This window comes from Hylobates moloch, unplaced genomic scaffold (assembly GCF_009828535.3).
Source record: "Hylobates moloch isolate HMO894 unplaced genomic scaffold, HMol_V3 SCAFFOLD_5, whole genome shotgun sequence".
NCBI lineage: Eukaryota > Metazoa > Chordata > Mammalia > Primates > Hylobatidae > Hylobates > Hylobates moloch.
Window position 1 is genome coordinate 113,267,310 of NW_026652280.1, and position 20,211 is coordinate 113,287,520.

Sequence of the window (20,211 nt, forward strand, 5' to 3'; positions counted from 1 at the left end):
TTGTCAGAATAGATTACTAGCCATAACCACTGAATCAGAATTTCTAGGTGGGGAGTACTCAGTAATATTTAAATTTGTACTAAGTCTCTCAGGTCAATCTGCATAGTAAAGTTGGAGAAACACTGTCCTAGAACAGTGGTCCTTCAACTTTTTGGTCCATATACGCCCAAAAAGAGCTTTTTAAAATAATGTGCTTTTTGGCTGGGAGTGGTGGCTCACGCCTGTAATCCCAGCATTTTGGGAGGCCGAGGCAGGAGGATTGCTTGAGCCCAGGAGTTCGTGACCAGCCTGGGCAACATAGCAAGGCCCCGTTTCTATTTAAAAAAAAAAGAAAAAATATATACTCACTCACATTTGAAGGCTTTCATTTAAAATTTACATTATAGGTTTAAGTTTAAATAGTTTCAAAAGCTATACTTTATAGCATATTGTAAATATTGATGCTATAAAGTTAAAAAACCTTTACATTATTTTAAATGAATCCACTGGAATTCCAGATACCCTAGCAAGCTCTCCTTGGACTTGAATTTCACTTCTACTTCTTTTTATCTTACCGTAAGATAGTTTTATTTGATAGATATAGATTAGCCTATTGTAAATTTCTGCAGGAAAAAATGTTTGTTGTAATAAATTGTTAAATTTCCAGTGACAATAGGGTTATTATTAAGATTTGAAACTTTTTCTGTGGACCGAATTATCGTTATATCGCCACAATTGTTGAAACAAAATGGGTGTATTTACATGGTTTAAGACTATTAGAAGATACAAAACTCTTTTCTTTATACGTTTCTTTGAGCTAGATGGAGACTTTTCACCTCCTGCTTTTGGTTATGTATGTTTGTATGCTGTTACTTATTTTTAAAATAAGTCGGAATTCAACATTGGTTTTTATTACTAGTTTTTTTTGGGATTTGTTTTTATGTAATGCTCAGGAAACGTGTTTACAAAATTATGTATTTGGGAATTAAAAGAATTTTGTTATAGTAATATCCCTCAATTCTTTGAATTTTTTCTAGATTATAAGCTGAGAAAACAATCTATCAAAACTATTTAAAAACTTTTTGTCAGTGACAACTTCATTTTTGTTAATCATCAAATATTCGAACCCATTTGAAGGTTTGTTACCTAGGTTTTGGAGTCAGACACCCAACATCATTATTTCCAATTGTACCTTTGATTATTTCTACAGGTTTTTTTTTTCCTTCCTGGTGCAGTGTGCCTAGAATAAGATTTAGGAATGGTCAAAGGTGTGGTGTTCTTTTGTCAAGGGTGGGGGAAGAGCATTTGCGAAAGTGGTGGAAAAGGAGATCCAGCAGAGCATGGCACATTCTCAGGCAAATCAGATTTTTTTTTTTTTCTTTTTAAAGAGCACATACAAAAGGTTGAGGATCTGAACATTTATTTCCTTCACACTTTTCACATAATCATGTGCCCCTTAGTTCATGGAAGGCCTTCAGGTATTTCTAGGGGCCAAGCACACCTTGTCAGAGCGCAGAAGCTACACAATCAGACTAATGAATCATCTCAGAACATTTTCATTTTCCTTAGACTTTGGGTATACCTCTACAGAAATCACTGGATGTTATTAAGCATTTTTAGTTTTTAAATATTTCAAATGATTTATTTATATTTGTAGAATTCGTTTTCTTAAGATTTTCTTGTATATTGTCTTAAATGATCCTCATAACAGCCCTCACAATGAAACAAGTGAGGTATTGTTACCCACATTTCTAAATGACTGAGATTATGTGATTTGTCTAAGGTCACACAGTATTAGAGTCAGGACTTGATGCCATTTTTCTTTTCTGTAAATTCATTGTTCTTTCTACCACATCAAGCTGCATTATATAATCGTTTTTATGAGAAAAATGACTAAGGGTCAAAGAGGAATAATGACCGAATGGTAGTTCTCTTACCCTGGTGTTTGAAAATTTGGAGGTTTACAGATCCTCTGTTACATACTTCCTTCTACTGAAATAAGATCATATCACCAGGCTGATGTGTTGGGAAATTATTGACAAGTCTGCCTTTCCCTAGATACTACACAAAAATGAATAGAAAAATGAAAAGGCTGAGTTTGAATTGTTCTTCTCCTGAATAAGTTTGAAAGGGCCCACTTCTTTGTTTCTTCTGTTTCCTTCCTAAACTAAAAATTATAAAGGTATAGTTTATATTCAGCAATTCTGGCAGATCAAGTAATGATGATGTCTTCTTTCTTATTAGCACTCAAACCCAGGGCATGCTGGACCCTTTCCCGTAGTATCGGTACACAACACCACAATCAACCCAACGAGCCCTACTACAGCAACTATGGCAAATGCAAACCGAGGTCCCACCAGCCCGTCTGTTACAGCAATAGAGCTAATCCCCTCAGTTACCAATCCAGAAAACCTTCCATCGCTGCCAGATATTCCACCCATACAGGTTTGTATTTAAGTTGAATGAGGCTTCATTAAACTTAATTACAGAGTTAGAGTATTTATTTCAGAGGTTTTTTTTTTTTAATTCAGGATCAACATTTCCTTGAAATTTCTAAAGAGTAAAGTAAATCACTAAAAGTCTCCATCCAGTCTAAGTGAAAGTTTCATCAACATCCTCTCTTTCCGCATTCCCCGCCCACCCCCTCCTCTAGCCTCCAGTTAACCATCTTTCTATTCTCTGTTTCTATGAGATGGACATTTTTAGATTTCACATGTAAGTGAGATTAGTCAGCATTTGTCTTTCGGTGCCTGGCTTATTATACATAGCATAATGTCCTTTGGTTCCATTCATGTTGTTGCAAGATGACAGAATTTCCTTCTCTTTAGAGGCTGTATAGTATGTTCCATTGTATATGTATACCACATTAAAAAAAAATCCATTCATCCATTGATGGACACTTAGATTGCTTGCATATCTTGGCAATTGTGGATAATGCTGAAGTGAACATGGGAGTGCAGATAATTTCTCTGATGTAACAATTTCAGTTCTTTTGGATATAAATTTTAGTGATCTCTTGCATTGCATGGTGACAACAGTTGATCGATAGTGTATTATATATTTCAAAATTCCAAAATGGATTTTTAATGTTTCTCACCACAAAAAAATGATGGGTTGGTGGGGTTAGATATGTTCATTAGCTTGATTCAATCTTTCTGTAGCATAGATCAGAACATTACATTGTACACCATAGGTAGACACAATTGTTATTTGCCAGTTAAATAAAAAAGAGTTAAGTATAAATACTTGAGTCTTGAAAAGTTATTTAGCTAAAACTAGCATTCTTCAATATTTTAAAGTTCTGGGGAATTGAAGATTGTATGAATAGCAAATTATGGGACTATCTAAACAGAAGTACAATAATGGAGGATTAATATCACCTTTGCCAAAAGGCTAGTTACTCCCTTTCTACACCTGCTACAGGCAAACGTTGTTCAGATGATGCACTCCTGGTGTGAGTTTGGAGCCAGAGAGAAGACCCAGGACCAAAATGTGGTTAGATCTTTGTTGTTCTTCTGTTAGATCTAAAAGGGGTAGTCAGTTGGACTGGGAAAAGGATGGGATTAGAAGGCCAAGATAGTAGACACTTTGAGGCTTATACTGAGAGGGGGAAATGATGGAGAAGAGGAATAGATGGAATGTGAAGGACCTTTGAGTGAGGCCTTTTGTCCCTTTCAACTGAAGAAAAGTATCCTTTGGATCTTTCTGAAATTTCACCAATTTGTTTCAGTTAAAAGCATTTTCTTTTAAAACGTAAATATAATCTGCCAGCATTATACTGAATTTAATTTTATGCATTGTATGCGTTACTTTCATATCTTAGAGTCCGGGGTCACTATAGGAACAAGGAGCAATGAAACTGTTGTAACAGTAGCACCCTTGATTCTTTCTGTGGCTGCAGTTTAATGTTTTGTTTTAGTGGATTTTAGTGGGCTATGTAAGAGTTTTAAAAGATATTTCTATAGCTTCAAACATTTTTTTAATTTTATTTAAAGTAAGTGTGTATATTTAAGGTAACACCATGATGTTAAACATATACATAGTAAACTGGTTACTATGGTAAAACAAATTAACATATCCATCATCTCACATAATTACCCATTCCCCTGCTCCTGTAAGAGCAGCTATAATTTACTCATTTAGCGAAAATTTTGAATACAATGCACTATTAACAAAATTGTTCAGAAATCACTAACATACTGTGAATTCTCTTAACCTGATTGCTTCCCTAATACTAGGAGAAGTCTTTTTTGCCTGAGGGAATGGTAGTTTTATTGGTGATGAGAGGACTGGACCATACAGAATGGAAACTTTTAAAATATAAATTAAAAAGTAACATTTCTAAGTTAACAGCTTATAGTTTGTGAAGCGCTTTCACAGGCAGTATATAAGTTTAATGCTTAAAATCACCTGATATGTAATATCCCTGTTTTATGGATAAGAGTAAGAGAGGTTCGTATAACCACCTGGTGAGTTAATTCTGCCCACCACACAAACAAAATCAATTCACAGAGACCATGGCATTGCAGCAAAGAGTTTAATTGACGCGAGGCCACCCACGCTACGCAGGAGATGGAGTTATTACTCAAATCAGTCTCTTTGAAGGCTTGTAGTTTAGGGGTTTTTCTTTTTCTTTCTTTCTTTTTTTTTTGAGATGGTGTCTAGCTCTGTTGCCCAGGCTGGAGTACAGTGGCGCAATCTTGACTCGCTGCAACCTCTGCCTCCGAGGCTCAAGCTATTCTGCCTCAGCCTCCCGAGTAGCTGGAAGCACACGCCCCCAGGTCTGGCTAATTTTTGTATTTTAGTAGAGACGGAGTTTCATCATGTTGACCAGGCTGGTCTTGAACTCCTGACCTCCACCTCGGCCTCCCAAGATACTAGGATTACAGGCATAAGCCACTGCGCCTGGCAGCTTAGGGGTTTTTCAAAGGTAGTTTGGAGGAAGGGGTGGGGGCAGTAAGGCAATGGGTGCTTGCTGCTTATTGGTTGGGGAATGCAGTCATGGGGTGTGGGAAAATCCCCCTTAATTGCTGAATCGCTTCTGGGTGGGGCCACAGGAGGGCTTGTTGGAGGGCTTGTTGGGTCCAGGTGGAGCCATTGTCTGTGTCAGACATGCAAGAAACCTCAAAAGATATCTAAAAAGGACAATCTTAGGTTCAGCAATAGTGATGTTATCTGCAGGAGTAATTAAGGAAGTTGTCTATCTTATGACCTCCAGAGTAATGGCTGGCAGTCCTTTATGTCAACATCTTAGCAGAATTCAGGCTCCTTTCCTCCTCCTAGCCTGGTGGTCTCTTTTTAACTTTACAAAGGCAGTTCAGTTTTGGGGAAGGGCTATTATGTAAACTATAAACTAAATGTCTCCCAAAGTCAGCTTGTCTCAGGCCCAGGAATAATTAATGTCAGCATGAAGGCTAAAGGCAAAGAAGAGGGAGGTTGACTAGATCAGAACCTCCCCGACTCTTTCACTGATACAATTTTTGCAAAGGCAGTGATACAGTTTGGCTCTGTGTCCTCACCCAAATCTCACCTCGAATTGTAATCCCTACTTGTCGAGGGAAGGACCTGTTAGGAAGTGATTGGATCATGGGGGTGGTTTCCCTCATGCTGTTCTCACAAGATCTGAGGTTTTTAAAGTGGCAGTTTCCTCTGCACTCACTAACTCTCCTACCGCCTTGTGAAGGTGCCTGCTTCCCCTTTGCCTTCTGCCATGATTGTAGGTTTCCTGGGGCTTCCCCAGCCATGCAGAACTGTGAGTCAATTTAAACCTCTTTTGTTGATAAATTACCCCGTCTCCAGTAGTATCTTTATAGCAGTGTGAAAACGAACTAATGCAGTTTCATTGGTGACTTTCCTAGAGTTACGTGATAGATAGAAAAGTTGGAATTTTAGGCTGGATGCAGTGGCTCACGCCTGTAATCCCAGCACTTTGGGAGGCTGAGGCAGGCAGATCACCTGAGGTCAGGAGTTTGAGACCAGCCTGACCAATATGGAGAAACTCCATCTCTACTAAAAATACAAAATTAACGGGGCATGGTGGCGCATGCCTGTAATCCCAGCTATTTGGGAGGCTGAGGCAGGAGAATTGCTTGAACCTGGGAGGTGGAGGTTGCGGTGAGCCGAGATCGCGCCATTGCACTCCAGCCTGGGTAACAAGAGTGAAACTCTATCTCAAGAAAAATAAATAAATAATAAGAAAAGGTGGAGTTTTAAGTCCAGACTACTAAGTCCAGTTCTTTCTCCACACTACCTGTAACAATACCAGGGAGGTAGTTTGGGATTGTAGGCCTGGAAACACATGGTATTGAGAGCTTTGGGCGGCCAGAGGTATGCACAGTATAACAATGTCATTTAGTTTTTACTAAGCACTTACTGTATGCTAAAGTCCTCAAGCATTGAGGATAAGAAGATAAACAAGACTTAGTTTTAGTTCTTAAGAACCTTACAAAGGGAGAGGCAAGTATCATCTACTTTTTTATTGAAATACAATTCTTATACCATGAGATCCACTCTAAAAATGTACAGTTCAGTGGTTTTTAGTGCATTCACAAGATTGTATAACCATTACCACTAATTCAAGAGTATTTTCTTCACCTCAAAAGAAATGGTACTCATTAGCAGTCACTCATATCCTTCTCTTCCAGCCCCTGAAAACCACTAATCTACTTTGTCTCTATGGACATTCTACATATGAATGGAATTATATTTGGCCTTTGATGTCTGGCTGCTTTTACTTAGCATAATGTTTTCCAGGTCTATCCATGTTTTAGCATGTATTAGGATTTCATTTTTTTATGGCTGAATAATATTTCATTGTATACATATATCATTTGTTCATCATTGAACATTTGCTTTTCTCTGGCTGTCAGGAATAATGCTGCTGTGAGCTTTCATGTACGAGTTCATACAAGTATGAACGTAGTGTACTAGGCTGTTGTTGCATTGCTATTTATAAAGAAAAGAGGTTTAATTGTGTAACTGTTCTGCAGGTTTACAGGAAGCATATTCAAGCACATTTATGGATTATTTTTAACTCTTTTTCTACTTAATTTGGCTAGATTAAGAATTCACATGGAGAAAACCTAGCATTAGCATTAGTTTAAGCTGGTGAAATAGCCAAGACAGCTAAGTTTAAGACTCAAATGTAGATGAAGTCTCAATTTTCTTTTGCCTAGTCAAGAAAAACTTCCTCAAGGACTGAATTGTACTTTAGTGTGTAGATATGAGATATATTTGTTGGTCAAGATAGAGGATAGTATATGCAATGGCTTGAGGGAGTGAAAAGGCATAACTGGAGTAATAAGATAGAAGTGAGTTGTTATCCAAAATAGAATAGATGAGGAATTATTTGTATAGCTTTTGATTATACTAAGTCAGATGTATTAATGGTGATATAGTTAGGTAACTAGAAGAAATATATTAAAATGAAGAATTTTAGCATTTACATTTTATTTATGCAAGAAGGTAATAGGAGATAGTAAATGGAAAACGGAATGTTTTGTAGTATATTTAGTGTTTCACTTATGGTACAGTACATGTATCTCAATCAGTTTTAGAACATTTCTGTTTGTTGATAAAATGTAATATTTTCCTGATAATCAGTAGAATAGCACCTAAATATGGAATCTTTTTATTAGGTTCAAGGCCAAGTCTTCAATAGTGCATAACACCAGAGAATTTCTGGAAACATGGATCACTATTAATGCACTTGTGTATTTTCTTTGACAAATATCTGAGAACTTACCATGTATTAAACCCTAGGTACTGATTATACAAGGATCAAACGGAAATGGTCCTTGACCTCAAGGAGTTTCTTATGTAATAGGGAGACAGTTTTCTTTTGTTCTTTTTTGTTGCTGTTGTGCTTTTTTTTTTTTTTTTTTAGATGGAGTATTTCTCTATTGCTCAGGCTGGAGTGTAGTGGCGCAGTCTTGGCTCATTGCAGCCTCCACCTCCTGGGCTCAAGCAATTCTTCTGCCTCAGCCTCCCGAGTAGCTGGGACTACGGGCATGCACCACCCCGCCTGGCTAATTTTTTGGATTTTTAGTAGAGACGGGGTTTCACCATGTTGGCCAGGCTGGTCTTGAACTCCTGACCACAGGTGACCTGCCCACCTCAGCCTCCCAAAGTGCTGGGATTACAGGCGTGAGCCACCGCACCTGGCCGGGTGACAGTTTTCTAAACAGGGTCAAAACAGTGAGCTTATTGGTACAAATGGATGTGTATAGATGACAGTGAAAGAATAGAGGCAGAAGATTCTACATCTGCCTGTGGAAGTCAGAATAGACTTTATATGAGATAATCTTAAATTTGGACTTGAAAGATAAGTAGGCAAGTGTTAGCTAGTCAAGGTTAGTTAGAAGGCAGATATTCCAGATAGGAATTATGTATGCTGAAGCAACAAAGGGCATGAAAGGAGTGTGAGATTCAAAGCAGTTAGGTGTACTGTAGATGATAATTTCAAATCTGAGGTCAGATTTTGTGATTTTTCTTTTTTATGCTGACTTTGTCACTGTTTTATTTTAAGCTCTCTTAAACCTGGGTGCAGTGGCTCTGCCTGTAGTCCCAGCACTTTGAGGAGGCCAAGATAGGAAGAACACTTGAGGCCAGGAGTTTGAGACTAGCTTGGGCAACATAGCAAGACCCAGTCTCTACAAAAAAAATTAAAAATGAGCCAGGCATCTTGGCATGGACCTGTATTCCTAGTTGCTTGGGAAGCTGAGGCAGGAGGATCCCTTTAGCCCAGGGGATCAAGGTTGCAGTGAGCCGTGATCGTGCCACTGCACTCCAGCCTGGGCAACAGAGTGAGACTGTGTCTCAAAAAAAAAAAAAAAATAGAATCTACCTCATGGATGGATATGTTGGTAAGATTAAGTCTGGTGCCTGACATATAAGTATTCAATAAATGTTAGTTGTTATGATTATTTTTCTCTTCCTCTTCTTTTTCACCAGCCCTCATTATTAAAAAGTAAGCTTTGGGAGGAAGGACCCCTATTATGCTTTCGTATTATGCTTAATAGAAAAATTATAAACATTCATCCAAGTGTGTTGAGTACTTTGTACTTGTCTTGAGGAACAATAGGGATAAGAGAGACCTGCTGTCATAGAGTTTACAGGCCAGGAGAATGCAGACATTTATAGATTTTTTAAAACCCTACCTATAATAAATTGTATAGCATTACTCAAAGGGGAAATTATAAGGCATCAACCTAAGGTGAGTGTATACCAGGAGAACCCAATAAAACATAGTAGGTTGTTAAAGCCGCTTTGAAACCTGGAAGCTGGGTAAGAGTTAGTAGGGAGATGTCAGCAGTAAATTTTATTAGGAAAAAGGGCAGAATTTCAAATCCCACAAGGTCTGAAGGAACTGGGCACTTTTGAAGAACAGAAAAAAGGCCAGTGAAGAACAGGAAAGAGAGAAGGGCCTAGTTCTATAGAGGAAAATGGAAACTGGATCAGGTAGGGCCTTCGTAAGCTGCATAAAGGATTTTGGATTTTATCCTAAACTCAATGAGAAACCATTTTTGAAGGGTTTTGGTGGGGTAGGAGCAGTGTACATGACCTATCAGATTTGCCTACTTTTTAAAGGCCGTTATGAGCCATATAAAACCATTGTAGCTTTTAAAAAAGGAAAAGGAAAAAAACAAAAATAGCTGCCTACCCCATTCTTTCACCTAACTAAATCCCAGCACTATAACCAATTGGTGTACATTCTTTCAGATTTTTCCCTAGGAATATGCAAACATGAATTTAAAAACGTGTGTGTGTGTGTGTGTGTGTGTGTGTGTGTGTGTGTGTGTGTGTGTGTGATTTATTTTGGTTTATTTTGTTTTGAGACAGGGTCTCACTCTTTTGCCGAGGCTGGAGTGCATGGAGTGTAGTGGTGCTCAAGGGATCCTTCTGTCTCAGTCTCCCCAGTAACAGGGACTACTGGCACACGCTACCATGCCTGGCTAATTTTTAAATTTTTCTTTTGTAGAGATGGGGTCTTGCTACTAATAGTTGACCAGGCTGGTTTTGAACTCCTAGTCTCAAGTGATCCTCTTATCTTGGTATCCTAAAGTGTTGTGATTACAGATATGAGCCAACCTGGCCATCCTGTAATTTTTTTAAGTAACAGAAAATGAGATTATACCACATGTACACAACTAGTGCTATAAATACTGTGTTGCAAGTTTTACATTTTTTTTTTACATGTTTGCTTTTGGACTTTCTCTTTTCTTTTTTCTTTTTTTTTTTGAGATGGAGTTTCACTCTTGTTGCCCAGGCTGATGTGCAATGGCACAATCTTGACTCACCTCAACCTCTGCCTCCCAGGTTTAAATGATTCTCCTGCCTCAATCTCCCGAGTAGCTGGGATTACAGGCGTGCACCACCATGCACAGCTAATTTTGTATTTTTAATAGAGATGGGGTTTCTTCATGTTGGTCAGGCTGGTCTCAAACTCCCAACCTCAGGTGATCTGCTCACCTCGGCCTCCTAAAGTGCTGGGATTACAGGCATGAGCCACCGCACCCAGCCGCTTTTGGACTTTTTCATGTCAGTTCTTAGAGCTTTCTTGCGTTTTAATCCATATGGTATTCCATTTCATTGGCTGTTTTTTAGCCCTCTGTTGGTGAACTTTTGGTTTATCTCTCATATGTTACTATTAAAAACAAAGCTGCATTTGTGAAAAGATGTTAACATCATTAGTCATTAGGAAAATGCAAGTTAAAACCACAGTGAGATGTACCACGACATACTTATTAGGATGGCTAAAATTAAATAGACTTAACATTAACCATAGCAAGTATTGGTGAGAATGTGGAGGAACTAGAACCTTCAAACACTGTTGGGATTGTAAAATGGTACAATCACTTTGAAAAAAGTTCAGCAGTTTCTTTAAAAGTTAAACGTGTATCTGTCATAATGATTCAGCCGTTCTGCTTTTATTTGCCAAAATAAGACGAAATATATCTATACAAAGATTCGTACTCAAATGTTTTTAGCAGCTTTGTTTGTAATAAGACAAAAACTGGAAACAACCCAAATGTCCACCTGCAGATAAATGGATAAACAAATTGTGTGTTCATATAATAGAATAGTAACTAACAGTGAAAAGGAATGAACTTGATCCAACAGCAAGAATAAATCTCAGTTATACTGAGTGAAAAAAAAAGATGAAAAAAGCATACAGTATATAATTCAAATTATATAAAACTCTAGAAAAAAAAACTAAAGCTGAAGAAAGCAGATGAGTGGTGGGTTGAGGACAGGTTGTTTGAGAGAGGGATTGATTACCATGGGGCATGAGGAATCTTGGGGGTGATAGATAAGATCTGTCCACTATTCTTGATTTTAGTTTCCCAGTTGTAGACTATGTGAAAATGCATTAAACTTTCACATTAGATCCTACACTTTGAATATGTTAGTTTATTGTACATCATTTATACCTTAATGTCATTTGTAAAAAGTGCATTGAGGCACAATGAGCGTATAGTTTTAAACACATATTTCTGTAAGTGAAGTTGGTAGAAGTATAATTACTGGGCCAAAAGTAATTACACATTTAAATTTCACATAGATACTGAACAAATTGCTCTACAAAAAATATCGTGCCAGCTTATATATTTGAAAATGCCCATTTTTGCATTGTCTTCCCAATACTAGGTAAATTATTCATTCTTCCATCTTTTCCAGTGATGGATTAAAATGATATTATTGTTAATTTTATTTTCATTTCTTTGATTGGTGAAATTGGTTTTCTTATGTTCATTGATTATTTTTATTTCCTCTGTAAATTATCTTTGTCTTTAGGGAAATATCTTTGCTCATTTTCCTATTGGACTGTGTTTTTACTTTTAAATCATGAAAATTATATAATACTTATATTTCCATGTACTTATTCAGGGATGCTCAAAAAACATTGCTTTAATGAATAAATGAATTAATGTCTTTCCAGTTAGACCTTTATGGTGAGTGTCCTTGTCTAGTGAAACCCACAGGTGAATGCTTCAGTTAGCACCTACCTGTTGGAGGTTATAATGACAACAGGGATGTCCTTTAACATATTTCCTGTTTGCCTCTCCCTGACCTGTTCATCCTCTACCCTTAGAGTTATCTTTCTAGCAAAAGATACAAATTGTAGGTGAGGAGTATAAAAAGGAGTGGAAATAGGTAACATGGGATTTTCATGTCAGTTTTGAATCATCTTCCCCCTTCTGTTTTTAGGTGGGATGCAGCCCCATTTTCATGTCTGGCCCATATTAGGTACTCCCCCCTCATAACAAATCTTCCAGTTGACTTGAGTTGCAGCTAGGGATTCACCTGTAGTCACAGCTTTACAAGTGCATCCTTGGCCAACAGCTATGACCACAGGGTAACACAACTGCTATTGTCCTTTGATTCCCTCCAACTAACCTACTGTCTACTCTCACCTTCAGCCCTTCATGTCTCTGGCATGGGTTTTGTTTTGTTTGTAATCCCAGTACTTTGGGAGGCTAAGGTGTGCAGACTGCTTGAGCTCAGGAGTTGGAGACCAACCTGGGCAATGTATCCCATCTCTCTAAAAAAAAAAAAAAAAACACACACAAAAATTAGCCAGGCGTGGTGGCACATGCTTGTAGTCCTAGCTATTCAGGAGGCTGAAATGGAGGGCATGGCTTGAGCCTGGGAGGTGGAGGTTGCAGTGAGTCAAGATGATGCCACTGCTCTTCAGCCTGGACAGCAGAGCCAGACTCTGTCTCAAAAATAAATAAAAGAAGAATATGACCATTTATTTTATGAAATAGTTTAAAACTTAAGGTAATATTCATACTTAAATCATTTTTTTTACTCTTTCTTACACATTTTCTTGTTTAGTCATAGGAGTTCTGCAATATAGGTGGCATGTTTTAAAGATAGGTAACTGACGTTCAGGTTGAGAACCAGCCCAGAATCATAGTTATGGGTCTTCTGGCTTTATCATACTGCCTCTAAGTAAGGGAAAGGCTCATATGTACTGTTGACTGTGCCTTTTTTTATGTAGTAAGGGGCCTTATGTGTCAAGCTAAGGGCTTTCTGTGGGCTATAAGAATTTTTCAGAGTTTTAGAGCTGGGTACTAACATAATTACATTTCTATTTAAGTGAATGATTGTCGACATTGAAATGGAGGGATACTGGGGACAAGAATACTGATAAATAGGTCCTGCAGCAATTTTGAGAAACGGCAGAAGTGTCAGAGCATGTCAGCTATTTTCATAATAGAACATATAGGATTTGTTTTGCTCTGAGCACCTAGTTGTTTGTTGAATAATACAGTTTTATCCACATAAACTTTATACTGTGTAGGCCCTCAGGGGACCCTAAGGAAGCAATAATAAGGCTCAGCTTGATATTGGATAATCTGTTAGTTTATTAATAAACTGAGTATAAGCAGTGACATAAAATTAATAACTTCTCTGCTTTAATCAAAGCAAATTTGTCTTTATCTTCTTTCTCTTCAGTTGGAAGATGCTGGCTCAAGTAGTTTAGATAATCTACTAAGTAGATACATCTCAGGCAGTCACCTACCCCCACAGCCTACAAGCACCATGAATCCTTCTCCAGGTCCCTCTGCCCTTTCTCCGGGATCATCAGGTAAAGCAAACAGGGGTATTACCTTATTTTTTTAACACCTTAAAAAAAACGCCTCAGTATCTGTCTTAGTCAGAATTCTCCAGAAAAACAGAATACATAGGAGATCTACTTGAAGAGAGAAAAGGAGATTGAGAGAGATTTATTTTAAGGAATTGGCTCATGTGATTGTGGGTGTTGGCAGGGAGGTCAGGCAGGCTGGAGACCCAGGTAAGAGTATTGTTACAGTCTTGAGACAAAATTTCTTCTTTGGGGCATGAGGAGGTAGGGGAGAGAACAGGGCTCCGTCTTCTCTTCTCTCTTAAAAGGGCTTTACCTGATTGTATGAGGCCCACTTGCATTATGGAAGATAATCTACTTTTCTCAAAGTCAACTTATTTAAATGTTAATTAATCCCATCTAAAAAAAAAAAATGCCTTCACAGTACCATCTATACTGATGTTTGGCCAAACTGCTGGGTGTCATATCCTAGCCAAGTTGACACAGTAACGTATTTTTTTCTTGACTGTTCTTTGTAATTATTTTTGTTCAAATACTATTGGTACTCTTTCGGTAACTGAAGCCATATTAATGTATATCTGTAGTCTACACTATTTGGAACTCCAAATTACTCAACCCTTAGTATATTCACAGTCTTTTATGGGTTTAATCTTATATTTTACAACACAGAGGGTCAGTTGAAGAGTTCTTTGGTTCCAAGTCAACTTTAAAACACTTTGTAAAATAATGAAACATTGAAAAATTATTTAAAAAAATAAGAGCTGAAGAAGGGCAGGTTAATTTTCAAACTGTAATTTTAAAATAAAAATTTTGCTGAAAACTATTAAAATAGCCATGATATGTAGCTCTCTTCCAAAATCCCAGTGGTTTTATTAACCCTATTACTCAGTGATTCAATTGGGACTCTTGAATACATGATTGAAGCAACTCCAAACAGGTTAACAGTCTTGAAGTGTTATTGAATGTATTTTTCTGATGTAAATTAAATGTTATTTCTTTCTTACTGAAACAGACCACCTACCTCTTTCTAGAGGAAGAACAGTTCACATGTAAATATGGATTTTCCATGAGATGCAACATTAACATATTTTTTAAATCACATAATTTTTAAGGTTTAATAAGAATTATTTCAGGACTTCTGAAAATAATTAATGGGAACCTAAGTAGAATATTTTATCAAATAACTTGTTGAGGGATGGCAGATAATGTTTTCTTGGTCTGTTTTGTTGACTGGATAGTGGTGCCCTGAGGAGGATTCTGAGGTGATGTCTGGACACAGCTGAGAGAAACTGGTTGATGTCTGCTAATGGTTACACATGCATCCCTGACTTTGTGACTAGGTCTGATTTCCAATAATTTTTTAGCTGGGTTATAATAATCTTGAGTTCTGTGACTGGTAGGTAGAATTCCAAATATTCTTACATGCATTGATACTCATTTTGACTTACTACTTTTTAGGTTTATCCAATTCTCACACACCTGTGAGACCCCCAAGTACTTCTAGTACTGGCAGTCGAGGCAGGTGAGTATTATGTTATTAATAATTATTTTTTTCCTTTTTGTTACGAAAAACAGCAAATATATATAATAAAAGTAGAATATTACAATGAACCCCTGTATACTTAACACCCAGCTTTAACAGTGATCAAATAATGGCCAACCTTGTTTCTTCTGTACTTCTGCCGATTCCTTTCTGGTCTGAATTATTACAAATCTCAGTCATTTCACTTGTGACTGTTTCAGTATGTATCACTTAATGAAAAGAACTTTAAAAATTTATAACCACAGAACCATGATCACACCTAAAAAAATTTAACAACTCATTCTTTAATATCAGTAGAGATCCAGTTAATATTTAGTGTTCCCAATTTTTGCAACAAATGCCTTTTTAAAAAAAACCGGATGATTTCTTTGAATCAGATGCAAATAAGCTCTATACATTGCCATCAGTTTATTTGTTTACGTCACTATCAATTTATTTGTTGTAAAAGTGTAGTTTCTCCTACAATGTTTTCCTGATTTCTCCATCTTGTCATTTAAGTACATTGCCTCTTGTTTTTTTGTCTATGTTGGTATTTAGGTCAAGAGGGTTGATCAGATTTAGGTTTGATTTGGGGAAAGGGAGAGCAAGAAGACTTGGTAGTGTAGTGGTAGTGTATACTTCCATCGGTGCGAATTATGCCTGGTTGGGGGTTTTTGTGATGGCAACTGTTAATAATCATTGTTTAGCTCTATTATTTTTCTGCTGGTTGAAATATTATATTTTAATTATTGTATCATTCTTTATTTCTTTAGGATATTTCTGTAAAGAGAAACTTTCTGTCATCAACTATTGGGTTATAAGAAAAATAGGATAAATTCTTTCTGTTTCTTTCCCTGCTTTTGTGGTAATGAATTGATTTCCAACACCCTCCAACAGTGACAATTTTATTGTTATTACCTTTATGGACTGAGATATTTAAACATACTTTATATCTTTTAATCCATTATATATGTTATGTATGTATGTATGTATATATTGAACACTTACATTATTCTATCTTTGGCCTGTCAGAGCTTTCTCAGGCTTGCTCCTTAGTCCTTTTGCTGTAATCACAGCAGTCTTTTTTAAGCTTCCGTGTTTCCTGTGAAACAGTGTTTCAGGTTCATTTTGTACATTTCTTGCTTCAGACTTGGAATCAGCCACTTTCCCAGGAAGTTCTGGTAGTGTTAGCAGGAAAGCAGGAAAATGGTGTTTGAGGATAATATTCTAGTACTAATAGCACTCATTGCTACTGAATTGCTCATTGTTTCTTAGGCCTTTTCAGTGGACAGAGCTAAGAAATAGGAGTGTGTGTGTGTGTTTGTGTGTGTGTGTGTGTGTGTGTGTGAAGATACAAGTGCTTCAAACCATAAAATGTGTTCTTAGGGTCTTCTGAAACTTGCTGCATAATTTTAAAGAGTTTTAAGCTAGGCTTTATACCACATTCCCCTTAACTACATTGTGAGGTATCCTTCTATAAAGTTAATTGTCTGTTGTCTTCACTTTAGTGAACATTACTTTTCATATAATTGTTTTTATTTATGCCATATAGTCAAACGTATGTGATCTTTATTTGTTGTTTCTTATTAGCTGTGGATCATCAGGAAGAACTGCTGAGAAGACAAGTCTTAGTTTCAAATCTGATCAGGTGAAGGTCAAGCAAGAACCTGGGACTGAAGATGAAATATGTAGCTTTTCAGGAGGTGTAAAACAAGAAAAAACAGAGGATGGCAGGAGGAGTGCTTGCATGGTAAGCTCCTACTGGGGTCTGACAGGGACTTAAAGACATCACTTCATTGATTCTTTCAGCTCTGAGTATATTAAGACTAAGTAGTGGTTCTAGAAACATTTGTTTTTGAAATTTCATGCCTGGCACAAGCCAGATATGTCTTTTTCTAACTCAACTTTTTTGTCTAAGAGTCAGCTGTAATTAATCAGAAAAGACTTAATTGTATTAAGTACTCATTTGAAATTATCTTTGAATTTGTATTTAGTCAATATTCTTCCCATGATGCTAAATCAGATTGTATCTTGTCCTGAAATTATTATTTCAATCGTCACATTGAATCTCAGGCCACAAAAGATCTTTGGGATTCTCCTGGACCTGTGAGCTCAGCATTAAGATTGCTGACAGAAAAGAAATTTATTGATCAGAGATTTGTGATAGGAAGATTGTCTTTTGGCTTATGTATTACTAATCATTCTGGAGTTCCCTTGAGTGGAACATTTTGTAAAATTTCTAATATAGAATGAAGGAAGGCCAAGCCCCTCTTGGTTTAAATATTTTGATTTTTGTTTTCTCTTTCTGACCGGGCTTCTTTTTCCTTTTTTATATGGTTGGCACATAGGAATTCATCTCAAGGTATTAGTATATTTAACACAGTATATATAGATTCAGAGAGCAAGAGATTCAGCCTTGGTTTTGGAGTACTGTTACCTCTTCATCCAGAACTTGGTTTAGAAAGTACCCCCATAAAAAAAAATGGGTGCCAAGGGTGGTGAACGATTTCTTTTATGTTGTTGCAACCTTCCTACAATATAGTAGAATGATAGGTGAGCAGAAGAATATTATAGAATGCTTCTAAAATGCTATGCAAAAGATTCTGTATGTGAAAAGGAGTGTGCCATAATTAGCTCTCTCAAGGAAGAGTATAACCCTATGCTCACTTCCCAATCGATAGCTTAACAGTTTAATTAATTATTATCTGAGTGAGACATTATCAGAGGGGCAGACCCCTTAAAATCATATATGTTAGTGTGCCTGAATAATTTTGGGGTTATTGTCATTTCTTTATGGCACTATTGTGATCTATAAAATAAATTTGTTATGTCAGTATATCTATATGCATATTCACATAACTTTTAAATACACATACGGCATACAATAAAGATTAAATGATTCTTCAAGAATTTATCATCGTTTTGTTTTAGTTGAGCAGTCCTGAGAGTAGCTTGACACCACCTCTCTCAACCAACCTGCATCTAGAAAGTGAGTTGGATGCATTGGCAAGCCTGGAAAACCATGTGAAAACTGAACCTGCAGATATGAATGAAAGCTGCAAACAGTCAGGGCTCAGCAGCCTTGTTAATGGAAAGTCCCCAATTCGAAGCCTCATGCACAGGTCGGCAAGGATTGGAGGAGATGGCAACAATAAAGATGATGACCCAAATGAAGACTGGTGTGCTGTCTGCCAAAATGGAGGAGATCTCTTGTGCTGCGAAAAATGTCCAAAGGTCTTTCATCTAACTTGTCATGTTCCAACACTACTTAGCTTTCCAAGGTACCAGTGAAATAATTGATTTTTGGTGTTGATTTTCATAAGCTAAAAATAAATAACAGAAGATTGTTCAGGGCACATGGCCTTCTAACCAGTGCATAGTATTTCTGTAAAACAAGGAGCCTGTTATTCTTTTGGTATTAGCTTCCAGAGAAACTAACAATAAAATATCTAAGATCTAAGTAGTACATTAATGTTAAAGAGTAGATTTCATCTCCTGGCCTTTAGTTTATATTCAGTATAAGGAAAATAGATAAAACTCTAAATTAAGAGGGGGCTAAAGTTACAAAACCTGTAGTCTGGTTCTAATTCTGTAGTAAGCTTGGGCAATTCACTAGTTATCAGGGATCAGTTTTTGCATCTACAAGTGGTAGGTTTTGGTTTAGAAGAGCTGTAGTTCTTCCCTTCCATTTAATATTTTATGTTCATGCAATCTCTTGTCTCTGAATTCAGAGACCATAAAATAGTAGAGTCATACTTGTTTTTTTCAGTCTTCTCCTTCCTCTCTTGTCCCCCAATTTCTTTTTAGCGAAAGTAAATCAGTATTCTTGGGGTAAACACAGCTTTTCTCTTGCTATAAATTAAAAAAAAAAAAAAGATATATCTTCTCAAATTCCTGAGAAGCAGTAACTTTAATTGAATAATAGTGCCCTCTTTGAAAGCATCAACCTTTTGGATTAGAAAACTAGTAGATATTTAAACAGTGCCAGAATACTTTTCTGAAGAATTGTAATTTCCTACCTAAGTCTTTGGAGATAGTTATTTGCTAGAGATGTAATAAGGACCTTCTTTTTCTTTACTCTTACTTAGAAAAGAAAAGCATTGGCACTTTGATCTTGAAATTAAGAATTTTCTTTTCTTTGGGTAGTAATATTTACTGGAATGTCAGAATTTTGCCACTGAATGCCTTCTTTCAATGGCAAATGCTTTGAAAGGATTGTAAAATGTTGGCGCAAATTAGCCAGGCGTGGTAGCTCACACCTGTAATCCCAGCACTTTGGGAGGCTGAGGCAGGTGGAGCACTTGAGGTCAGGAGTTTGAGACCAGCCTGGCCAACATGGCAAAACCCCGTCTCTACTAAAAAAAAAAAAAAAAAAAAAAAACTTAGCTGGGCATTGTGGCACGCACCTTGTAGTCCCAGTTACTTGGAGAGCTGAGCCAGGAGAATTGCTTGAACCTGGGAAGCAGAGGTTGCCATGAGCCGAGATTGCCCCACTGCACTCTAGCCTGCGTGACAGAGCAAGACTGCGTCTCTAAAATAGAAAAACAAATAGATTGGTTAGTACAATCCCTAGATTTAGGATCTATGTATGTATCTCTCTATATATCTCCATATATCTATTTATATATAGAGAGGGAGCGAATCATTTTAGAATTCATAGTTTGATAAGAAATCCTGATAAAAACAAAGTATATACTTGGCAGGGTTAAAAGATAGGAGGTAGCCGGGCACAGTGGCTCACGCCTGTAATCCCAGCACTTTGGGAGGCCAAGGCAGGTGGATCACTTGAGGCCAGGAGTTTGAGACCAGCCTGGCCACCATGGTGAAAAAACCCAATCTCTACTAAAAATACAAAAATTGGCCAGGCATGGTGGTGGGTGCCTGTAATCTCAGCACTTTGGGAGGCTGAGGTAGGCAGATCACCTGAGGTCAGGAGTTGCCTGGTCAACTTGGTGAAACCCCATACAAATATTACAAAATAATACAAAAGTTAGTTGGGCATGGTAGCAGGCCCCTGTGATCCCAGCTACTTAGGAGGCTGAGGTATGAGAATCGCTTGAACTCGGGAGGCCGAGGTTGGAGTGAGCCAGGATCGTGCCACTGTACTCCAGCCTGG

General features: G+C 37.3%; 1 protein-coding gene across 5 annotated transcripts in view; it reads left to right on the plus strand.

Moving 5' to 3' along the window:
* TRIM33 (tripartite motif containing 33) overlaps positions 1-20,211 on the plus strand; it is a 122,852-nt gene that overhangs the window by 91,890 nt on the left and 10,751 nt on the right. For 3 of the 5 annotated variants that reach the window (XM_058439437.1, XM_032154916.2, XM_032154917.2), the window contains exons 11-16: positions 2,224-2,424; positions 3,403-3,474; positions 13,444-13,576; positions 15,032-15,095; positions 16,686-16,845; positions 18,027-18,376. In XM_058439437.1, coding sequence (XP_058295420.1) covers positions 2,224-2,424; positions 3,403-3,474; positions 13,444-13,576; positions 15,032-15,095; positions 16,686-16,845; positions 18,027-18,376 — 980 coding nt within the window. The remainder of the gene's footprint in view (positions 1-2,223; positions 2,425-3,402; positions 3,475-13,443; positions 13,577-15,031; positions 15,096-16,685; positions 16,846-18,026; positions 18,377-20,211) is intronic. The other 2 variants (XM_032154919.2, XM_032154920.2) reach the window with 1 other exon arrangement.